The sequence below is a fragment of the Dufourea novaeangliae genome, unplaced genomic scaffold (assembly GCF_001272555.1).
Source record: "Dufourea novaeangliae isolate 0120121106 unplaced genomic scaffold, ASM127255v1 scaffold164, whole genome shotgun sequence".
NCBI lineage: Eukaryota > Metazoa > Arthropoda > Insecta > Hymenoptera > Halictidae > Dufourea > Dufourea novaeangliae.
Genome location: NW_015374038.1, coordinates 2,130 through 21,159, shown reverse-complemented (window position 1 = coordinate 21,159; position 19,030 = coordinate 2,130). Strand labels below are relative to the sequence as shown.

General features: G+C 39.4%; 1 protein-coding gene across 1 annotated transcript in view; it reads left to right on the top strand.

The window, feature by feature from the left end:
• The window catches only part of LOC107189521 (gustatory receptor for sugar taste 64f), a 63,475-nt gene extending 48,817 nt beyond the window's left edge, over positions 1–14,658 (top strand). The window contains exons 9-12 of the mRNA XM_015578075.1: positions 2,283–2,437; positions 13,267–13,429; positions 14,291–14,593; positions 14,638–14,658. Coding sequence (XP_015433561.1) covers positions 2,283–2,437; positions 13,267–13,429; positions 14,291–14,593; positions 14,638–14,658 — 642 coding nt within the window. The remainder of the gene's footprint in view (positions 1–2,282; positions 2,438–13,266; positions 13,430–14,290; positions 14,594–14,637) is intronic.
• Positions 14,659–19,030: the final 4,372 nt, after the last annotated feature.

Here is a 19,030-nt window from a genome sequence, read left to right as displayed (position 1 = left end):
GAGCACCTACCATATGACGTAATACCCAACCTCTATGCAACAACATTATTTCAATTGCTCCTTGTTAATAAGTTGTTATTGAGATATCTGACTATTGATTATTATAAAACAGATCAGGAGCAATTATTTGGTACCATAATATTTGTGTAAAATGACCATTTACTACCTATTTTGCACACAACACATTTTTGCTTTTTCATTTGCGAATATCTCATTTAATATAAACGGTGCTATGGGAGCAGTTTTAGAATCCGAGGGAACAAATTGGGAGCAATTTTTAAAGATATAAATTGTTAAGAAACACTAATATTCAGCGCCAACTACTTTCGGTCCAAAATGGTTGACAAATACAATAAGCGCCCCTAGCGGAGAATCCTTGATCTATACCATTGTTTATTCCTGAGTCTGGACTCGTCGAATCGTAAATACCAACTTCTGTCTTCCAGAAGTAATAAATTGACAAAAAACGGATTTCTACGATAGTGTGATAGTGATGTGCAAGGTGGTCTGGTCTGCTTTTGACGAGAAAACCATTAAATCGTGTGATATTTAACAAAATGTGACTGGAGCAGCCATCTTGTGTGTTTACAGCGGTGTCTGTCACAATCGCACACTTTCTAAAATTCTAATTCTTTCAACGTATGGTGTTTATTGGTGTTTATACGAACCAGACCACCCTGTAGTGAAGTCTACCCGTGAAAACTTCATTTGTGCAATTATTGAGATAGAAGTTGGAATTTACGAAATGGATTGTCTCTCTCGTGCATCGCGTATACATACATGGTTCTTGTTGTTGTGTGAGCGCGCGGACACCGCTCACGGCCCACGGAGTCTCCCCCCTTAAATTTCGGATGTTCTAGAAACGTCCGTCCCGAAAGTTCTATGGATGTTCTAGAGACTTAAATTTCAAATGTTTTAGGAATATTCGCTTCTTGAGTTTTACGAATGTTCTTAAAATTTTAATTTCGGATGGTTTCGTTAGTAATTTTGGCTTAATGTCATTCCGTGCAAAGTGATGGAACCTCTTGAGCAAGGTGTCATTCTGTAGAGAATCAATAGAGAAGTATAACGACACTAGTGGTTTTGTGCAGAAACCTCAAAAAATGTAAAGAAATATTTTTTTTTTAAACTGTTTCTAACCAACACAGAATCAGTACTTTGCTTTGAGTAAGTGGTTTTTTTTACTGTCTCTAATCGACACAGAATCAGTATTTTGTTTTGAAAATGAAAATAAACATAATGTACACACAGATCATAACATCCAGACATATATTTTCATTATAATTCCTTATAGGAAATTTAACCTCTTATTTATTAAAAACATCCCCCTTCTTAACCTAATTTCTATCACCTTGTACAGAATAAAATCTAACTGTAATTTGAAACATTTGGGAAACGTTCCTTACACATCGATTAAGACATTACCCTAGCGTTTTTAAGAACCCTAAGGTTCCCCAAATGTAGAGAATGGTACTTTTACGCATTCGGAAAACGTTCTGAGAATGTTGACGCAGGACATCCTCAGAACGTTCCAACTTGTACATAGAACCTTCCGAGGACATTTATAGATCTTAACGAAAATGTAGTGGGGACATGTAGACCTTTTCGGGACATCCTCCGTATGTATCGAACGTCCGGAACGTACGTTCTCCAGACGTACACATGACGTTTCTGTGTTATTTAGGTACATTACTTAGAAACGCAATGAAAAATAATAAATTGTCGCTATCTTCTATTTCTATAATAGTCGCTATCTACTAATTTTTGTAATTGTATTTGAAAAATTATATGTGTATACAATAGTAGATTATTACCAGAATATATTAACTTCATGGTAAAATGTCCAATAAAAAACTAACAGACATTCGATTAATAATTTACAAATGTAATTAACAGTCTATGAAAGTATCTATGACTACAATAGTATACACACATAAGTAATAACTAGACTGCGGATTTTATGCATTTATAGCTTATAGAATGCCTATAGAATATATCCAACGAATTTTCTATTTTACTCTGAATCCAATAAGATACTTAAGAGGGAAAATAAATTTCTACGATTGCTCCTGTCTTTATAAAGTACTTTAAAAACTTTGGTTTTGCATAAAAATCCGCAGTCTAGTTAATAACAGTAATAGTTAATTTGCTATCAACCAAGTCGGTCTTACAACCTTCCTTAGTTTTACTGTAGAAGGTATTGTAATGTTTATAGCGATAAAACAGTTGTATTATTGTTTCTAATGCTGAATCTTGGTCGTTAGTATCATTTCATTGTTAAGGCGATGCCAGAATGGTGGTGGGCCGAGGCAAGAAATGACTACAATCACTTGGCGAGCTTGACGAGGCAATTGGATTCCCATATCTCAATTATGGTACTCCTTTCCTTTGCCACCGATCTCTACTTCATCTGTATACAACTTCTCTTCTCTTTCAAGTATGCATAACGATGTGTAATTGTAATTGTAGGTACATGTCACGTCAATGCTTTATTTGTGTTAAATGTTAGGGCGGCTCTCATTAGGTTGGTACAACAGGTTTGGCGTATGTATACAGCACAATTGCAAAATAGAGCTACGTAATTTCGGAATAATTTTAATTATGCATAGTAGTCACAAACTGATTATGTTTACCGTCATTTAAAAACTTTGAAATGTTAGACAATAAACAAGGTGCAATTATAAAGAAGTTAAACAGAAATTTGAAATCTTAACTTTTATTAATCCTAGAGGAACACTTGCAATAGATACCATTTTGAAAAACCTTTTGCAGTGGTTGAAACTGTTCCGAAAATAACTGTTTCAAACTGTTATATATCGGTTCTTACTGAAACAATGAAGAACCTTTATTCTGAATAACTGTTATAAGGAACTCAAATTTCCGTATATATCTGTTTCGGTTACGGTTCTTATATCGGTGCTAGAACCGTCATTTTTTCGGTTCACAAGTCAGTTCTACAGTATGCTTTGTTGAATGAGACACGAGACCAACACGATGACTGCTACACAGGGGTGTGCGGGTACCCAACATTTCGGACTCGGGTCGGTTTACTAAAAGTCGAGCGAGCTTGAGCGGGTATTCGAGGCATACGAATGTCGGGAAGCTTGATCGTTTCGGGTAGCTTGATCGTGTCGGGCAAGCAAATATCGGCCGGGCTCGGACGAGTTTTTTCGATACTCGAGATTCGATCAATATCACGTTTATAATGCGAACCTTGTTATATGTACTCTTTTTTTTAGACAATTAATTACTTGGTAAGCATATGCAAAATCTTCATAATTTTCACAAGACAAAATAATATTTGTAACACATTTATTTATTCAGATTAAACTTCCCCCGATATAATCTTTATTTTGTATGGAATACATACGATTTCAATTCTTCACTTTACCAGAATTTGAAAATTCTTTGTATTGACAGATTAATATTTTTCCTTTGTTAATATCTCAGTACTAATTACTCGCACAGTGTTAATACTTTGGATGTTTGGTACAGATGAAAATAAAATATACAAAAATAGGTATGGATGTGTTTTTTGATGCACTTATTTTAAATTATTATGTAAGAAACATAATTGTTCCACATTTTCTGGTAATAATCTGCTTCTCGTAGCTGTGACTATATTTCCGGATGTAGAAAAAAATGTTCAATTGGAAATTGCATTGCAAGTATGGCCAGAAATCGTTTTTAGGAAACGTGACGCCTGCTTCGTTTAGGTTTAGGTATAAGATTATTATTACTTCTAAGGGTATGAAAGGAAAACGGTATGAGTGGGGAAGAACGTGGGATTAAAAGCAAAAGTTAGTGTGTCGAAGCAAACGTCGAATGAAACAGAATCTTATAATCGTGTGGAAGTATTATAATGATGTAGACTTGTATAGGATAATTTAGTGTAAAATAGTTATATATACTGGGCGCCAAAATTAAAGCATCACTAAAATTTGCCGAAAATATTGGTCATTTTCAGATGCCTATATCTTCGCGAAAAATAGCTATAAAAAATATTGTGACAGAGCGTTTTGTAGCCCGAAGTTTCTAGTTTTTGAATCGGGAATTTAAAAATTATTTTTATGTAATTTGTTCCTTTTTTTTAAAAGATGAAGCGCAGTAAGCGAATGTTAAAAAATGTTGGTCAAGTTTGAGAGGATGCATGGGCCAAATGAAATTTTTTCTGGTAATTCCAATGGAAAACTTTTAAAAAGCAAACATTTCTCTTTAATTTCGTTTTTTTAATTTTGTTGTACAGTTTTTATTGGCCGAGTTATTCGTCATCATATGAGAAAAGGTACTTTCCACTTTGACCACCTGTAACTTGCGAACGCATGATCGTATAGAAAATTCCAGAAGTGATTTGGAAAGCTGAGAGATTTCTCTTTAAAGACCTTTAGTTGCCAATTTGTTGAAATTTTTTTTCGTCGTCTACAGTCCATTTCAAAATAACGTAAAATATTGCATAATTACCATTTTTCACAAAACACGATGCCATTTTAACAAAAATTGTGGAATCTTCCAGGTGTCTACGTTTTTTTTAAGTTAAAAGTACACGTAACCCCTGTACCAAAGGCCGCATTGATCAGATTTTTTTTACCCTGTGCCCTCGATAGTGAAACTTGCGATACAGTCTGAAAAATTGGTGAATGACTCTTTTGCGGCACGTTTCCTCTTTAAAACGATTTCGCAGCGTTTGAACTGTTGTGGTCTGTGTCTTCTTAGTTTCACTTTATTTTAGAAGAAAATAGAGATGTCAGAAATTTAGCAAACACATTTTTATACAATCTCTTCGCAATGACAAAAAGTGAACAATGCGAAGTGACGAGAGGGTGCAGATGGTGTGCATATCCTACCCTTTCTTAGTTATTGCGATAGATACACTCTTCTTTTTTTTTACTGAACTTAATTTGGTTTTTTTTACCGAACTTCTTCCTTTCCATTGCATCTCCTCGCTGTGTAATGAGATGAGTACCTTGGCATCTGCCAGCGAGACGTTGGCTTGTAACGTTAGTACTGCGCACTGTCTGTAGGTGGCCGCGGCGCCGCGACGATTCTCACAGTTGAGGCTTGCGAGCCCCAACTTGATAAGACGAACCGCGAGTGTGGGTGGGTACTCATTAGAACTGGTCTTGCAGTAATTGTATCACGGATTTTTTTTCTTCTTTTTAGCAATTCCATTAAATCCTTCAGTTTCCTCCTCTATTTATTCCTATCGAAATTTTTTTCTTAGCAAATTTTTCACACCTTTTCTCTTTCTTTAAGCACTTTATTATGCCTAGACGTCATCTCTCTGATTACGAAATTGGTCGACTGGTAACACTTTTGCAGGAAGGTTGCAGCCAACGACAGGTTGCTAATGTTCTTGGTGTAAACCAGTCAGTTGTGAGCCGTGTCTATGCTCGATTTAGAGAGACTGGGGAGTATGTCCGTAGATCGGGGCAAGGACGCAGACGCGCGACCAGTTCTCGAGACGACAGAGCAATTACGCGACGTGCTCTTCGGGAACCCTTTGTTATCGCACGCACTATTGCGGAACAAATTTCGAACCGCAGGCAAAACCCGCCACGCACGATCTCTAACAACACCGTGAGGCGTCGATTGAGGGAGGCTGGCTTACGTTCGAGGCGCCCGGTACGAGTCCCGTTGCTAACTGCTAGACATCGATGGCAGCGTTTAGCTTATGCTCGTCGTTACATACGCTGGTCTCAGCGTCAATGGACAAATGTTCTTTTTACAGACGAGTCCCGATTCTGCCTACGAGGGAGCGACCGACGGGAACATGTTTGGCGTCGTTGTGGCGAACGTTACGATGCCAATCATACAAGGCCGATCACCGCGTTCCATGGGGGATCCGTTATGGTTTGGGCCAGAGTATCGCGGTATTCACGTACACCGCTAGTCATTCTTTCACGTGGTGGTTTGACCGCCATGCGGTACGTGGACGAGATTTTGCGCCCCGTTGTGCTCCCTCTGCGTCAGCGTATGGGCAACCGCTTTCTGCTTATGCAGGACAATGCAAGGCCCCATGTTGCACGCTATACGCAACAATTTCTTCAAGAAAATCAAATACCAGTTCTTGACCATCCACCAGTGAGCCCAGATTTAAATCCCATTGAACATGTTTGGGATATTCTTGGGCGTCGGTTGCGACAGCAATACCCAGACTTGGCGAATTTAGGGCAATTAGCGCACGCCCTCCGCCAAATTTGGCGAAGAATACCACAGTCAATCATACGGAGGTGCATTAATATGCGCAAACGATTAAAAGAAGTAATCAACCGGAGAGGCGGTAATACCCATTATTAAACACAACATACGCATACATGCACGCACGCACGCATCGGAGAGTGAGTTTGGAGTCAAAAAATACTGTGGGAGTGACGAACCACAGGGTCTCATCTCTCCATGCTTGTACATACGCAGTGAAGCGTAAATCCGACAGTGAAACCTCCTCGTGGTACGCCTTAGGTAATGCTAATGCCGGCAGTATTGTGCACCTTTTGTCATTGCGAAGAGATTGTTTAAAAATGTGTTTGCTAAATTTCTGACATCTCTACTTTCTTCTGAAATAAAGTGAAACTAAGAAGACACAGACCACAACAGTTCAAACGCTGCGAAATCGTTTTAAAGAGGAAACGTGCCGCAAAAGAGTCATTCACCAATTTTTCAGACTGTATCGCAAGTTTCACTATCGAGGGCACAGGGTAAAAAAAATCTGATCAATGCGGCCTTTGGTACAGGGGTTACGTGTACTTTTAACTTAAAAAAAACGTAGACACCTGGAAGATTCCACAATTTTTGTTAAAATGGCATCGTGTTTTGTGAAAAATGGTAATTATGCAATATTTTACGTTATTTTGAAATGGACTGTAGACGACGAAAAAAAATTTCAACAAATTGGCAACTAAAGGTCTTTAAAGAGAAATCTCTCAGCTTTCCAAATCACTTCTGGAATTTTCTATACGATCATGCGTTCGCAAGTTACAGGTGGTCAAAGTGGAAAGTACCTTTTCTCATATGATGACGAATAACTCGGCCAATAAAAACTGTACAACAAAATTAAAAAAACGAAATTAAAGAGAAATGTTTGCTTTTTAAAAGTTTTCCATTGGAATTACCAGAAAAAATTTAATTTGGCCCATGCATCCTCTCAAACTTGACCAACATTTTTTAACATTCGCTTACTGCGCTTCATCTTTTAAAAAAAAGGAACAAACTACATAAAAATAATTTTTGAATTCCCGATTCAAACACTAGAAACTTCGGGCTACAAAATACTCTGTCACAATATTTTTTATAGCTATTTTTCGCGAAGATATAGGCATCTGAAAATGACCAATATTTTCAGCAAATTTTAGTGATGCTTTAATTTTGGCGCCCAGTGTATATTTACCTTTTATTTTGTTTTAAAACTGCAAGTTTTAACAATTAACCATCAAAGCTCATCCAAATCTCATAAGATTATTGTCAGAAAATGTGGAACAATTATGTTTCTTACGTAGTAATTTAATATAAATGCATTAAAAAACATATCCATACCATCTATTTATATATTTTTTATTTGTATCAAACATCCAATGTATTAATTCCTATGCGAGTAATTCGTACTGCGATATTAAAAAGTGGAAAATATTAATCTATTAATAGGAAGAATTTTCAAATTCTGGTAAAATAAAGAATTGAAATCGTATGTATTCCATACAAAATAAAGATTATATCATCTTGATAAATATTATTTCGTCTTGTGAAAATTATAAAGATTTTGCATATGCTTGCCGAATAATTAATTGTCTAAAAAAAAGAATACATACATACATATATCAAGAATCATTATGTGTACGGGTCGAATCTCTAATATCGGAAGAACTCATTCGAGCCCAGTCGACTTTTGCCGATCTGACTCGAATGTGTTGGGCTGGCATGACACAATCAAGCTACCCGAGACGATCAACCTTCCCGACGCGATCAAAAACTACCCGAACATTCGGATGTTTTGGGTACCCGCTCGAGCTTGCTCGAATTTTACCAACCCGACCCGACTGGTCGGGTACCGGTACACCCCTACTGCTACGTCGTCATTCCCACCACTGGGGAAGGGGGCCGTGGGACTTGCCAAGCGCAAAATTTTTTGCCCGGCACGCCACAGCGGTTTCCCTTTCACAAACCGACGGCTGAACGAGGGGAGATTAAGAAAAGATTACATGCCCGGGTGTCGGGTGGCACGACACTTATGTAATGATGTAACTTTTTTACTTTTGGTTCTTTGTTGATGAAACTTTTTTACTTTTGGTTCTTTGTTAACGATACTTTTATTAACACATGGGTGAGATTATTCCGATTTAAACGATACCAAATACGGTATAATTTGGAACATATTTACTTATGTGAAAGGTGTTACAAATTTATATCCTTTTATTATCGCTTCTGATAAAGTACAAACATAAAAAATGTTTGGAGCCTTTGTTTATTATAAAGGTGTCAGAAAGATTTAAAATGGTACCTGCAATATTGAATGTCTGAAGGAACAGAAATAACCGCATAGGTACAATATACATGTATATTGTTACAACAAATTGAATAGAAGAAACGAAGTTTTGTCAGAGAGCAATTGTAGCCGTTATGTATTGAGTACAGAAAAATATAAGATCCGAGAAAATTTATTTCTAAAGATGTGTACATATGTACACAGGTACTGTAACAATGTACGTAAACGATGTATGTATGTACATAATATTAAAATTATTACCGTCGACATTAAACATAAAGTCTAAAAATAATATCGATGGGGAATCATAAAAATAAATTATCATAAAAAAATATAAACATAAAAAATAAAATAAATATGACAATTAAGGTAAATGTCGCAGTGGATGGACATGCCCTGGTGATTGGAGACTATTGTAAATTTTTGTTAATATTAATTTCTTTTAAAATAATAGCAAATTTCGGGATAGAAAATAATTATCCTTAGTTATTTCTTATGATAAATCATACAAAAATGTTCGCAAGAGCACGATGTATTATTTAAAAAAAATAATATCATTTAGCTATCATGAACTTGAGGCGACATAAATGCCTTCGTAAATGTTTCGCTAACATTGAGTGCGCATTTCTTAAGCTCGTAAATAATAAATAATTCGTAATCGTAAATAATAATAATAATCGTGTGTTTCTATTAAATAAAGATTTTTTGAACTTATTAATGTCTCCAGAATTGATACCAAGTTTGTTTTAATAAAACCTTTTTCTATTAATGTCGAAATTACCAAGTTGATTTACTTGTACATTAGAATGCTGATTGCGTAGTCGTTGGACGCTTGTCGAGCAGAGAGGTAGTGTTTGACTACAAAAATTATTTTCGTTATATTACAGTAGGTATTTTTGTGTTTTTTATATTAATAAGAATATTTCATTTTCGAAGCTCATAGTATTTTTACATATTTCATACATAATGTTGAGTGATGTTTGGGAGCAGAAGCAATAAGCATGCTAGACACTTTAGCTTACTCGTATATGTACGAGTCTTCTTTCGTCGTGATTTCGTTCAGATCTTTATACTCAAGAAAGGTCTTCTGGACGCGCGACCTTACTTTGGCAGCCTCACCTAGGAATACTTCCGTTGATTTCCGGATCCTATCCATTCTCTGGTCGGCACCACGATCCAGTTGTAGAACCAAATCTCCAGCCGCGTTCCTCCTGCTTATGGAGACGCTGGTTCCAAGACTGATCAGAACCGCGGTTTCTTTCATCTTCCGCAGGATATCCACGTAAGTCGTGTTGCCTGACGCTCTGATAACACTAGGTTACAAAAGCCAAAAGATTCTATATGATCCTGACTCCACTATGAAATTCTTATGGAAGGTGGTCGCCTAAACTCAAAAATCGACATGAAACGTAATTCTATGGATACGTTTTTGAGATATCGCCCGGTAAATATTGTGGTAATTTGTTAAAAAGACGACCCGATGTTTTTGGTCGTATCTCGCGTTATAGTTGACCGATTTGATCGCGATGACTCTTAAATTAAAGGTAATTAAATTACATACAATTATTTCATACATTGTTTTCCAATCGGACCAATAGTTTCGGCGAAATCGAGCGAAACTTGTGTTGACCAGATTCTTATTCTTACCTTTACGAAGAAAGCAAGCCTAACCTTAGCAAAATCCATGGTCATATAAGAAAGTTATGGGCGATAGAGTGGGAGTGCCTATTCTCAACTTTTTCCCTATTTCTTCCTGTTTCTTGGCGAATTACGTATTTGTCTTCAATGAAAACGAATTTAGATGTGGACATTCGATCTGCCTTTGATAAAGGAGGTCAGTTCCTTTATCTTGGCACCAAGTTCTACCAATGCTTTGCTCGCCTCACTTGTGGCATTATTTATTACCGTGGCTAAGTATGCCACCACGGTAGCATTGCGGTTATCGGACGACGATGCCTGGGAGCCTGCTTGCTCACTCCCAATAAATGCCGATACTGAGGTTCCGAGCCTCTGCATAGTAATGGTTGCAGTATTTCTGAACTGTTGTGTGTTTGGTTTATTTTCGGGGTTCCTTCCCCTAGTCTGCTTGGTCCAAGGAGCATATTTTATTTCTGCCCTACCCTCTATTTCTAGCGAGCACTCTCCGATTCGCCATCTGAGGTCGCACCGCGTAAGAGTTACAGACTCTTCCTGCAGTGTGTACGTGGAGATTATTATTGCCGAGTAATAGAGAAAACTAACTGTAATTATATACATGTGCTATGCAAAGCTGGAATGATTTCATATGGAGCAGCATAGAGGCAAGAGGAGTACAGGCCTTGAAAGTTTCGAATTGCAACCTGCACAGGGTGTTTCAGGTCGGGTAGTACAACCGGGCAAGAGGCTATTGTAAATACATGCAAAACAATTCGAAAACACATAATAAAATTTTCTCCTATGCTATTTTATTTCCGAGATAATCGAATTCAAGAATTTTCTGGATACGCGTGCAACTGAATAGGACTTGGGTAACACGGGTTCATCACATTACATTTCTACTTATTGTCACCATGAATACACGCATACTCGATGAAACTTACAAATGGTTTTTTTTTAAAAGCTAAGACTCGTATGAAAACAATTTGTTCTTCTTTTCGACTTATTTTTTCTTATAGAATCATCGCGTACCAGATTGTACTACTCAACCAGAGGTATCCTATGTAATGTGGGATCTGAATATCAGGAATGGACGGTGATTGGGTCAACTAAATACTACTCAGTTATACAGTGATATTAATAAGAATTTAATAATAAGAAACTGAATGCAACCCAATACACAACTGAAACATTATACAATATTATTCGGTTTAAATTATCCACAAAACTTGACAGTTTGACAGCTTGTTCACAACTGTCCTTTTTTACCTTCGTGGTTGCCGGTTCAACGCCCCAACGCTGAGATGCCACACATATCAGACATATCCTACAATATTCAGGTGATGAGATCGGTCAGAAGTCAAAGTTTGCAAATCCTGAGTGCCGAAACCACAATTACGGGGAGATGAGGAGCTCGCGCTTCGTTTCAGTGTCGCGTGATCAAAACGTATTCGTCCTAATCTTTAACTGCAGGTTAATTTTTACTAGTATGATAATTGTTAACGAACAGGAAGCAATACTAATTTAGTATCGTTCAATTTTAATGAACTTGAGGTTTTTATTTGCCATCTGATTTATCGGTTTCAGAGCCTATACTCCGATTGCTATCCGTAAATCCGCCTACGACGCTTCCGCGAGTCAATGGATCACTCCGACCAAGGAAGTTGCGCAGATATTAAATTAGTTTTGATAAAATAATGATTGAAAGTTATAGGATTCGACCTTCTAAGAACTGAAGTCACTCGTCCAGAAAATTCAGTGTCGGTCAGAAAAATGGTATCAAAGTCCGTCGTAAGCAGCTGTAAAAATGAATATAAATAAGATTCTTTTTTAGTTTTCCTTTAATTTTTTCGTTTTTTGAATACATACAAAAGAAATAACTAGAAAGAAAAAACAAAAACAGCAACATGGGGTTTTGTTCAGCTTGTTACGTACAAAGCACTCTCGTGACCTCTTAACCCTATCGGGATATGGAATGCATCCGGCCGAATTACGTAATTGCCACGGGGTGTTATGGCGTGGCCAGATTTTCTTGGAAAACAGTTTTCCGTTGAGAACAGGTGTGTCCCCCACTACTTTTAGACTCGATTTTCGGGATATAAAAAGAGACACGTACAGCTCATCTGCGGTTCATAATCATACTAGAAGTCTAGCTAGTGAGATCGGGTATTAAAGTCCCTTTCAAGTATTTTCAAAAGTAAGCATAAACTCTGTAAGACACAACCCCGCATTTCTCAGTGCGTGAAAACCGAGAACGTTGGAATTAGCTTCCGCGACTACACTTTACAGTACCATTTGTAAAACCTTCACTTTATTGAATATACTTACATACGTTCATATATTTATAATTCAGTGCTGTTCATTTCAACTCTAGAATAACATCTAAATTCCCAGCTAGAAGCGAACCCACAAAGGCACACTTTTACCGCTCGAAGTGTACCGAATTCTTAAAAGTTACGAGACCCATATTAACAATCCTAGTGGCTCCCTGTGATGAAATAGGCACAGGTTCGTCCACGACTACCAACCTTCTAGTGGCTCCCTGTGATGAAGTAGGCACAGGTTCGTCCACCACGTTCAGGATCTTCTGCGCTGCGCCATAATCGGATTTAGAGTTGGGCCTCATGTTCCTGTTCTTATCCCATTTCTAGTTACTTTATTTACATGTATCCAAAGAAAACTAAAAAATCAAAGATCATATCCCCATTCGTTCCATTTTTTTCAGGTAACTTTCATCTCAGTATAGTACTATTAGTATCATTGAATCAGTATTATTGATCAACGGAATGAAATGATTTATGTAAACATAGATTTTTGTGGCTAATTCACAATTATATCGAGATTATATCACGTGTTCGTTTATATTTGTTCAGTTATTTTATTATGCGACGTTTGCGCTCAGAATAGTTGACACAGAGCTGCAACTATATGTATCGAGACTGTATTTGAAATTTAAAGGGAAGAAGCATTATGTATTTCCAAACTTAATTAATAAGCATGCTTAATCATCTATGCGTTATTTTATACTTTTGCTGATTATTTTTGTCTTGTTGGATTGTTTATCACTTTAAAAATGTTAACTGCAATGCTGCATCAATGTTCACTGCTCTTTCTTAGATAAAAAATAGACAGAATTAATATTAAAATTTTCACAGTCCTATGCGAGGCATCATTGAGAAACTTTACTTCGGCTTTTCTTTTGGATTCCTGTTGGCAAGAACAACATTGGTTTCTTTGTGTGCAGCATCAATTCACGACGAGTCCTTACTCCCGGCTCCAATTTTATACAGTGTTTCTGGAAGCAGTTTCTCCACTGAAGTAAGTTTTCCTTTTATGTTCATTTTAAGGTTCCCGATAGAACATTGTTCATCGAGTTGTATGTCGTACGTTATTAACACTTTGACGGCTACACATTTTACTCAAAAATTCAAGCCAAGCACCGGCATCATTAGCGTATTATGCCGGCCAACAAACACTGATTAACAAAATTACACATACGTAACAGTGGCCGTCAAAATGTTAAATTTAAACAGTCCGCGACGGCAAGTTTTAATACAGGTTGATGCTCTCGCAGCGCAAAACAAAGGTCGTGCCGCTTTAAAAAAACGCCGCGTCAGCACGTGTAATCTGGCGATCGGTCCTCGTTGTTGATGTTACATCCCGCGTTGCAGTCGTTACTTTATCAAAAATTACGGGTCATGGCTTTTTTAAGGTGTTAAAGCACGCCCTGTCTATACTTACCGGTGAAGTACGCAGTCTTGGATAGGGAACTGGAGGGATAGGAAATTCTTGATAACAACAAAGATATATTCCAACAATGAAATAAATGAAAGATACAAATAAATCTTAGCATACCAATGATGATGGAGATGAATGATGAATGCGCTTAAGCTTTCGGTCGGCGCGATACGTTATCACCGTCTCGACGTTACACTTCGCGGTCCGGTGTCTTAGAAGACTCGCCGGTTAGGCCGCGCGTAATCGCAAAGTCGCGTCGCACAAGGTAAAGATATCATCATGGAAACCCAAATACAGTTGAGTGACCTTTGTCACTCAGCTCGCCGCCGCATGCAATGAAAAGCCGAAGCACCGTTAAACGCGACTGTCGAAATTAGAAGAAGAACTTGTGTCGTTCTCCGTGTGCTTATACTGCCCTGGAGACCGTATAAGATTGTGTAGAGATTTGGTCAGTCCCCTGGTGCAACGCACGACGAGGAATGTCGATTAAGCATTTCCTGTTTGACGATCCTCGCGATCACCGTTGATCAATTCAGCGTCGACATTTCTCGTCATCATTCCACAATACGAGAAAACGTGCAATTAAATGAGGTTCTGAAACTACCGAATGTAACAGGAATTCCGAGACGGACGTTTCTAGAACATCCGAATTTTAAGTCTTACGAATATCCTAGGCATGTCCAAAATGGACATAGGATATTCGGGCATAAACTGGACATGAAACGGACGTCTGTTGCATGTACGGTACTATCTGGGATGCGTATGTACTTATGGCTGCCTAATTGTAGGATTCACCGAGCTACGTATAATGTTCATCGCGTATGTACATAATGTCTACGTGATATCTATTAGTTACTAAATTCAATAAAGTACAAGGAGATACTTTGTCAACTATTTTATTGTACCACTTATAGAATAACTACTGACACTGATTGCCTCGCTGTCGTACGCATAGCTGTGCCCGTCTAGTTACGAATACATGAACTCTCGGTAACGTGTTTTGACTTTTCAAGAAGTCAAATGCGTGTTTAATACTTTGTATTAAGGGGTTATGTCTACCTGCGAGCTCGAAAAAAGACATGTACTTTCGGAATTTATTTTTAAAAAACTTGAAGACTTTTTTAAATATACGTCATTGTATTCGAAAGTGTACATTTTAAAGAGCTTATAAAAATTTCTCCAATGCAAAATATGAATAAATGAAGGAAATATCAGCGATCTCCCGGCAGCGTTTATATTTTATGCGTTTTGCGGTGACCACTGTAACTTCGAGTTCGTTTGTCTAAAATAAAAAATCCAAGCAAATTTAGTTAATATATTAATACATCTAGAGCCCGATCATTCATTATCCTGAAAACTTACGACAAAATGGCAGCTGTTCAAAATCAAAGTATCGATTTTCGCCAAAAAATCGTTCATTTTTTATCTATAAAATAAAAACTACGCAATGAAATACAAAAAATCACGATCAGGCACTAGATTTTTATGTATAGAATGAGTCCACCATAGCTGAATCAGTTCGGTGCAGCGAGCGCTCGAGATATTTTGGTCACCGATTTTGAAAATGTGGTATTGAGGAAAACACGTTTAAAGTTTCAAGTCAGGTTTACAACCGAATTAATACAAATTTTTGATATATAGTTATTCTTAGTATTACGGCTTCATATAGCTTTGTGTATTTACTAACCAACCATACATTGCAGTAGGGCACAGTATGCATAACTCACGCACCCCTAGAAAGGGATTCTACTACTTTATATCTGCTCCGAAACTTTCAAAACCGTATACTTTAAACGGGTGTAACTTTGCCAATTTTGGTAGGATCGACTTCAAACTTTCACATAACATTTCTAAGATGATGTACTGTACGAAAATATTAAAACCAAAAAATCGATTTTTCTCAAAATTTATAGGTAGGCATAACCCCTGAATTAGTTTCGACCTTCAATATCTTAATTACAAAATTTCTTTTTAAATGACCCCAAACATAAGAATCGAAGGGTGTATTTTAGCCGTAATTGCATACACACACAGTGGATTTCCAAACTCGACTTTTTCGAAAACTAAGTGTCGGATGAAAAAACGTTTATGCTATATTTTATACTTACTTTTATACTATTTCGTCGCAACTTGTATTCTGTAAAGATCGAGTCTGAGAAAAAGAAATTTATTTGAATAAATTATTCGGACAGTATCGTGTCGAAGATAGCGATTTAACAAACAACGAATATACAGGGTGTCTCACAAATGTCTGTCTTCCCGGAAATGAGGGATTCCTGGGATGATTTGAAACAACTGTTTCTTCAGCGAAAATGTTATCCGAGGCTTTGTTAACGAAATATTGACGAAAAACACCGACCAATCAGAGCGCGAGTTTGCCAGCCGAGTTCCCGCGCTAGCGGTGGCTACGCGCTACGCTTGCACTATAAAGCTCCAAAGAAGAAAGTCGGCATGCATGCCAGAAAACTGCGTATAATAGCAAATAAAAATGACGAAACAAATAAAATCATAGTTTTTATCATCTTTCGCTTGTTACTTAAAGAGATTAATGAATGAAGCATAAATGTAGGAAAATTATGTGCAACGTAAAAAGACGAATGCACACTTACTTTTTTAAACAGGACGGAATCTAATAATTATTTGAAGAGAGAGGTTCAGGAATTTGTAAATTCATTTTTCAAATAACGTATTAACGAAAGGGTAACGTAACAGAAATTAAACGAGAGGTGATCGTAGTTCGTTATTGAGATAAAAATCCGTAGTTTATTAACGGGCAACAATGTTACTGATAGTGATATCGTGTAGGAAGATACAAACAAAGCGGTATGAACAACACAGTTCTATTACTAAAGAAACGCGAGTCGTGCGCGTACTACAGAACGGAATGTAAGAACGGGAATGCCCGAAAGAGACCACGCGATGGCGCCACCACCGTCAGATCCGACGTCTCGGTGCGGATCGCACCATCTGGATGCGACTTCTCCAACACTTCCCCTGGAGCCACAGCAAGAGAGAAAAGACCTATCCCTTATGAACGAATCGGTCTCATTCCAAGGAGTTGAACGCCGTTCTCATGTTTCACTCGTTGTAGCCCCTTGGTGAGGATGTCCGCCGCCATCTCTCCCGTTGGTGTATGCTCTATGGACACCAGTTTCTTCTCGACAGCGTCTCGCACGAAGTGATGCCTTATATCAATGTGCTTCGTGCGGGAATGGAACATTGGATTCGACGCGAGCTTCTGTGCGCCCACATTGTCGTTTCTGATGACGACTGTCTCCAGGTCAACCCCAAAACTCTGCAGCAACCTCCGCATGTACAGGGCCTCCTTGGTTCCCTCAGACAGAGCCATATACTCGGCCTCCGTCGATGACAAGGCCACGGGCTGTTGCTTCTTAGATTCCCAGTTCACCGCCGCTCCGCCAACGATGAAAGTATGCCCCGTGTATGACTTGCGATCCACGTGGCACCCCCCCCCCCCAATCGGCGTCCACGTACATCACTGGGGGATCGCTGAAACGCGAATACGCCAGGCCCATGTCTTGGGTGCCCCTCAAATAACGCAACACTCGCTTGGCGGCCTTCCAATGGACCTCCGTCGTTGAATTGGCTCAAACGGCTGGCCGCGTGTGCTATGTCAGGCCTCGTTGCAACGGACAAGTACATAAGTGCCCCAATCAGCTCACCATAGGGGACGTCCTCCCGTTGATCGTCGGTTTTGGCTTCCTCCTTCGACAGATCGATGCCTGAAACGATAGGCGTTGAAACCGACTTGCAATCGGACATACCGAATTTCTCGAGGATGTCGTCAATGTATCCTCCTTGACTCACAGTCATGCCGTTCTCGCTCCTTTGGAACTCCAGACCCAGGCAGTATGAGATGTCCCCCAAGTCCTTGACCTCGAACTTGGTATTGAGGTACCTCACGAGTCCATCGATTTGATTCTTGTTGCGCGAAATCAGTTAAATATCGTCAACATAGACAATGATTGAACATCGGCTCTCGAATGGTCCAATGTGATACACGCAGGGATCAGCTTCTGACGGAACCGCTCCGAGCTCTCTTAGTTTTCGGTCCAACCGGCGGTGCCACGCTCGTCCCGCTTGTCGCAGCCCGTATAGAGCCTTATTCCAAGAGCAAACCACGTTGTCCTTCCTGAGTTTTGCCAGTCGCTCTTCCCTTGAGTGGGTCATCCTCCGAACCGTCTTGGACGATATGTTCCAGGATGCTCCCGAGATGCTCCGGAATCTCCATGAGGACCTGCTCCTCAACGTACCCATTCAAGTAGGCCGTTCCAATGTCGATCTGTCCGATCGTCGTGCCGCGTTCCACAGCCAGACACTGCCACGCGTACGGAGCACAACCTTGCGACGGGTGCAAACGTGTCGTGGAAATCGACGCCCGGCCTTTGGGTGAATCCTCGGGCCACAACAGGAGCCTTCCGCTTCTCGATTGTTCCGTCTGAGTTATATTTGTTGCGCAGAACGAATCTGCTCCCGATCACACGCTGCTCTTTTCGCCGCTCCACCAGCGTCCAAGTGTCGTTCCTGATCAGCGACCTCACTTCCGAAGCCATCGCGTTCTTCCACGCCAATGAGTCTTCCCCTGAAATGGCTTGATTCACTGGAACCTCTGCAACGTTGGCCATCTCCGTTGGCCCAGATTCGTCTCCGCCGTAGACCTTTCGTGGTCTACCCGGTCGTCCGGTTCTGATTATACGAGGACGCCCACGTCTCCGACCTGGTAATGTCTCCTCGAGCCGATCAGCCACTGCATCCGACTCGATGGGAATTGCTTTGGCCTCCTCGTCGTCTTCCCCTGACCTGGAATGTTGTGACCTCGACTCAATGTCAAGACCGATAATCACGCCCCCACGATCGGTTGATCTGTCGCGTGAATCGTCATTCGAGCTAAAATCTTCGAACGGTGTACTCGATGCTCCGAAATCCTCCTCCAGGAATCTTACGTCTCTGGTGATCTCGATTTTCCTCGATTCCGGTAACCAGACTCGGAATCCCTTCGACTCCTCGGAGTACCCGATAAATACTCCTTCCCTCGAGCGAACGTCGAACTTCCCTCTTGTCGGACCCTTGTCCAAGCAAAAGACTTTACAGCCGAACGGTCTGAAGTAACTCACCATCGGCGCTTCCCCGCCCCAGGCTTCGTAACGAGTCTGTCCGTTA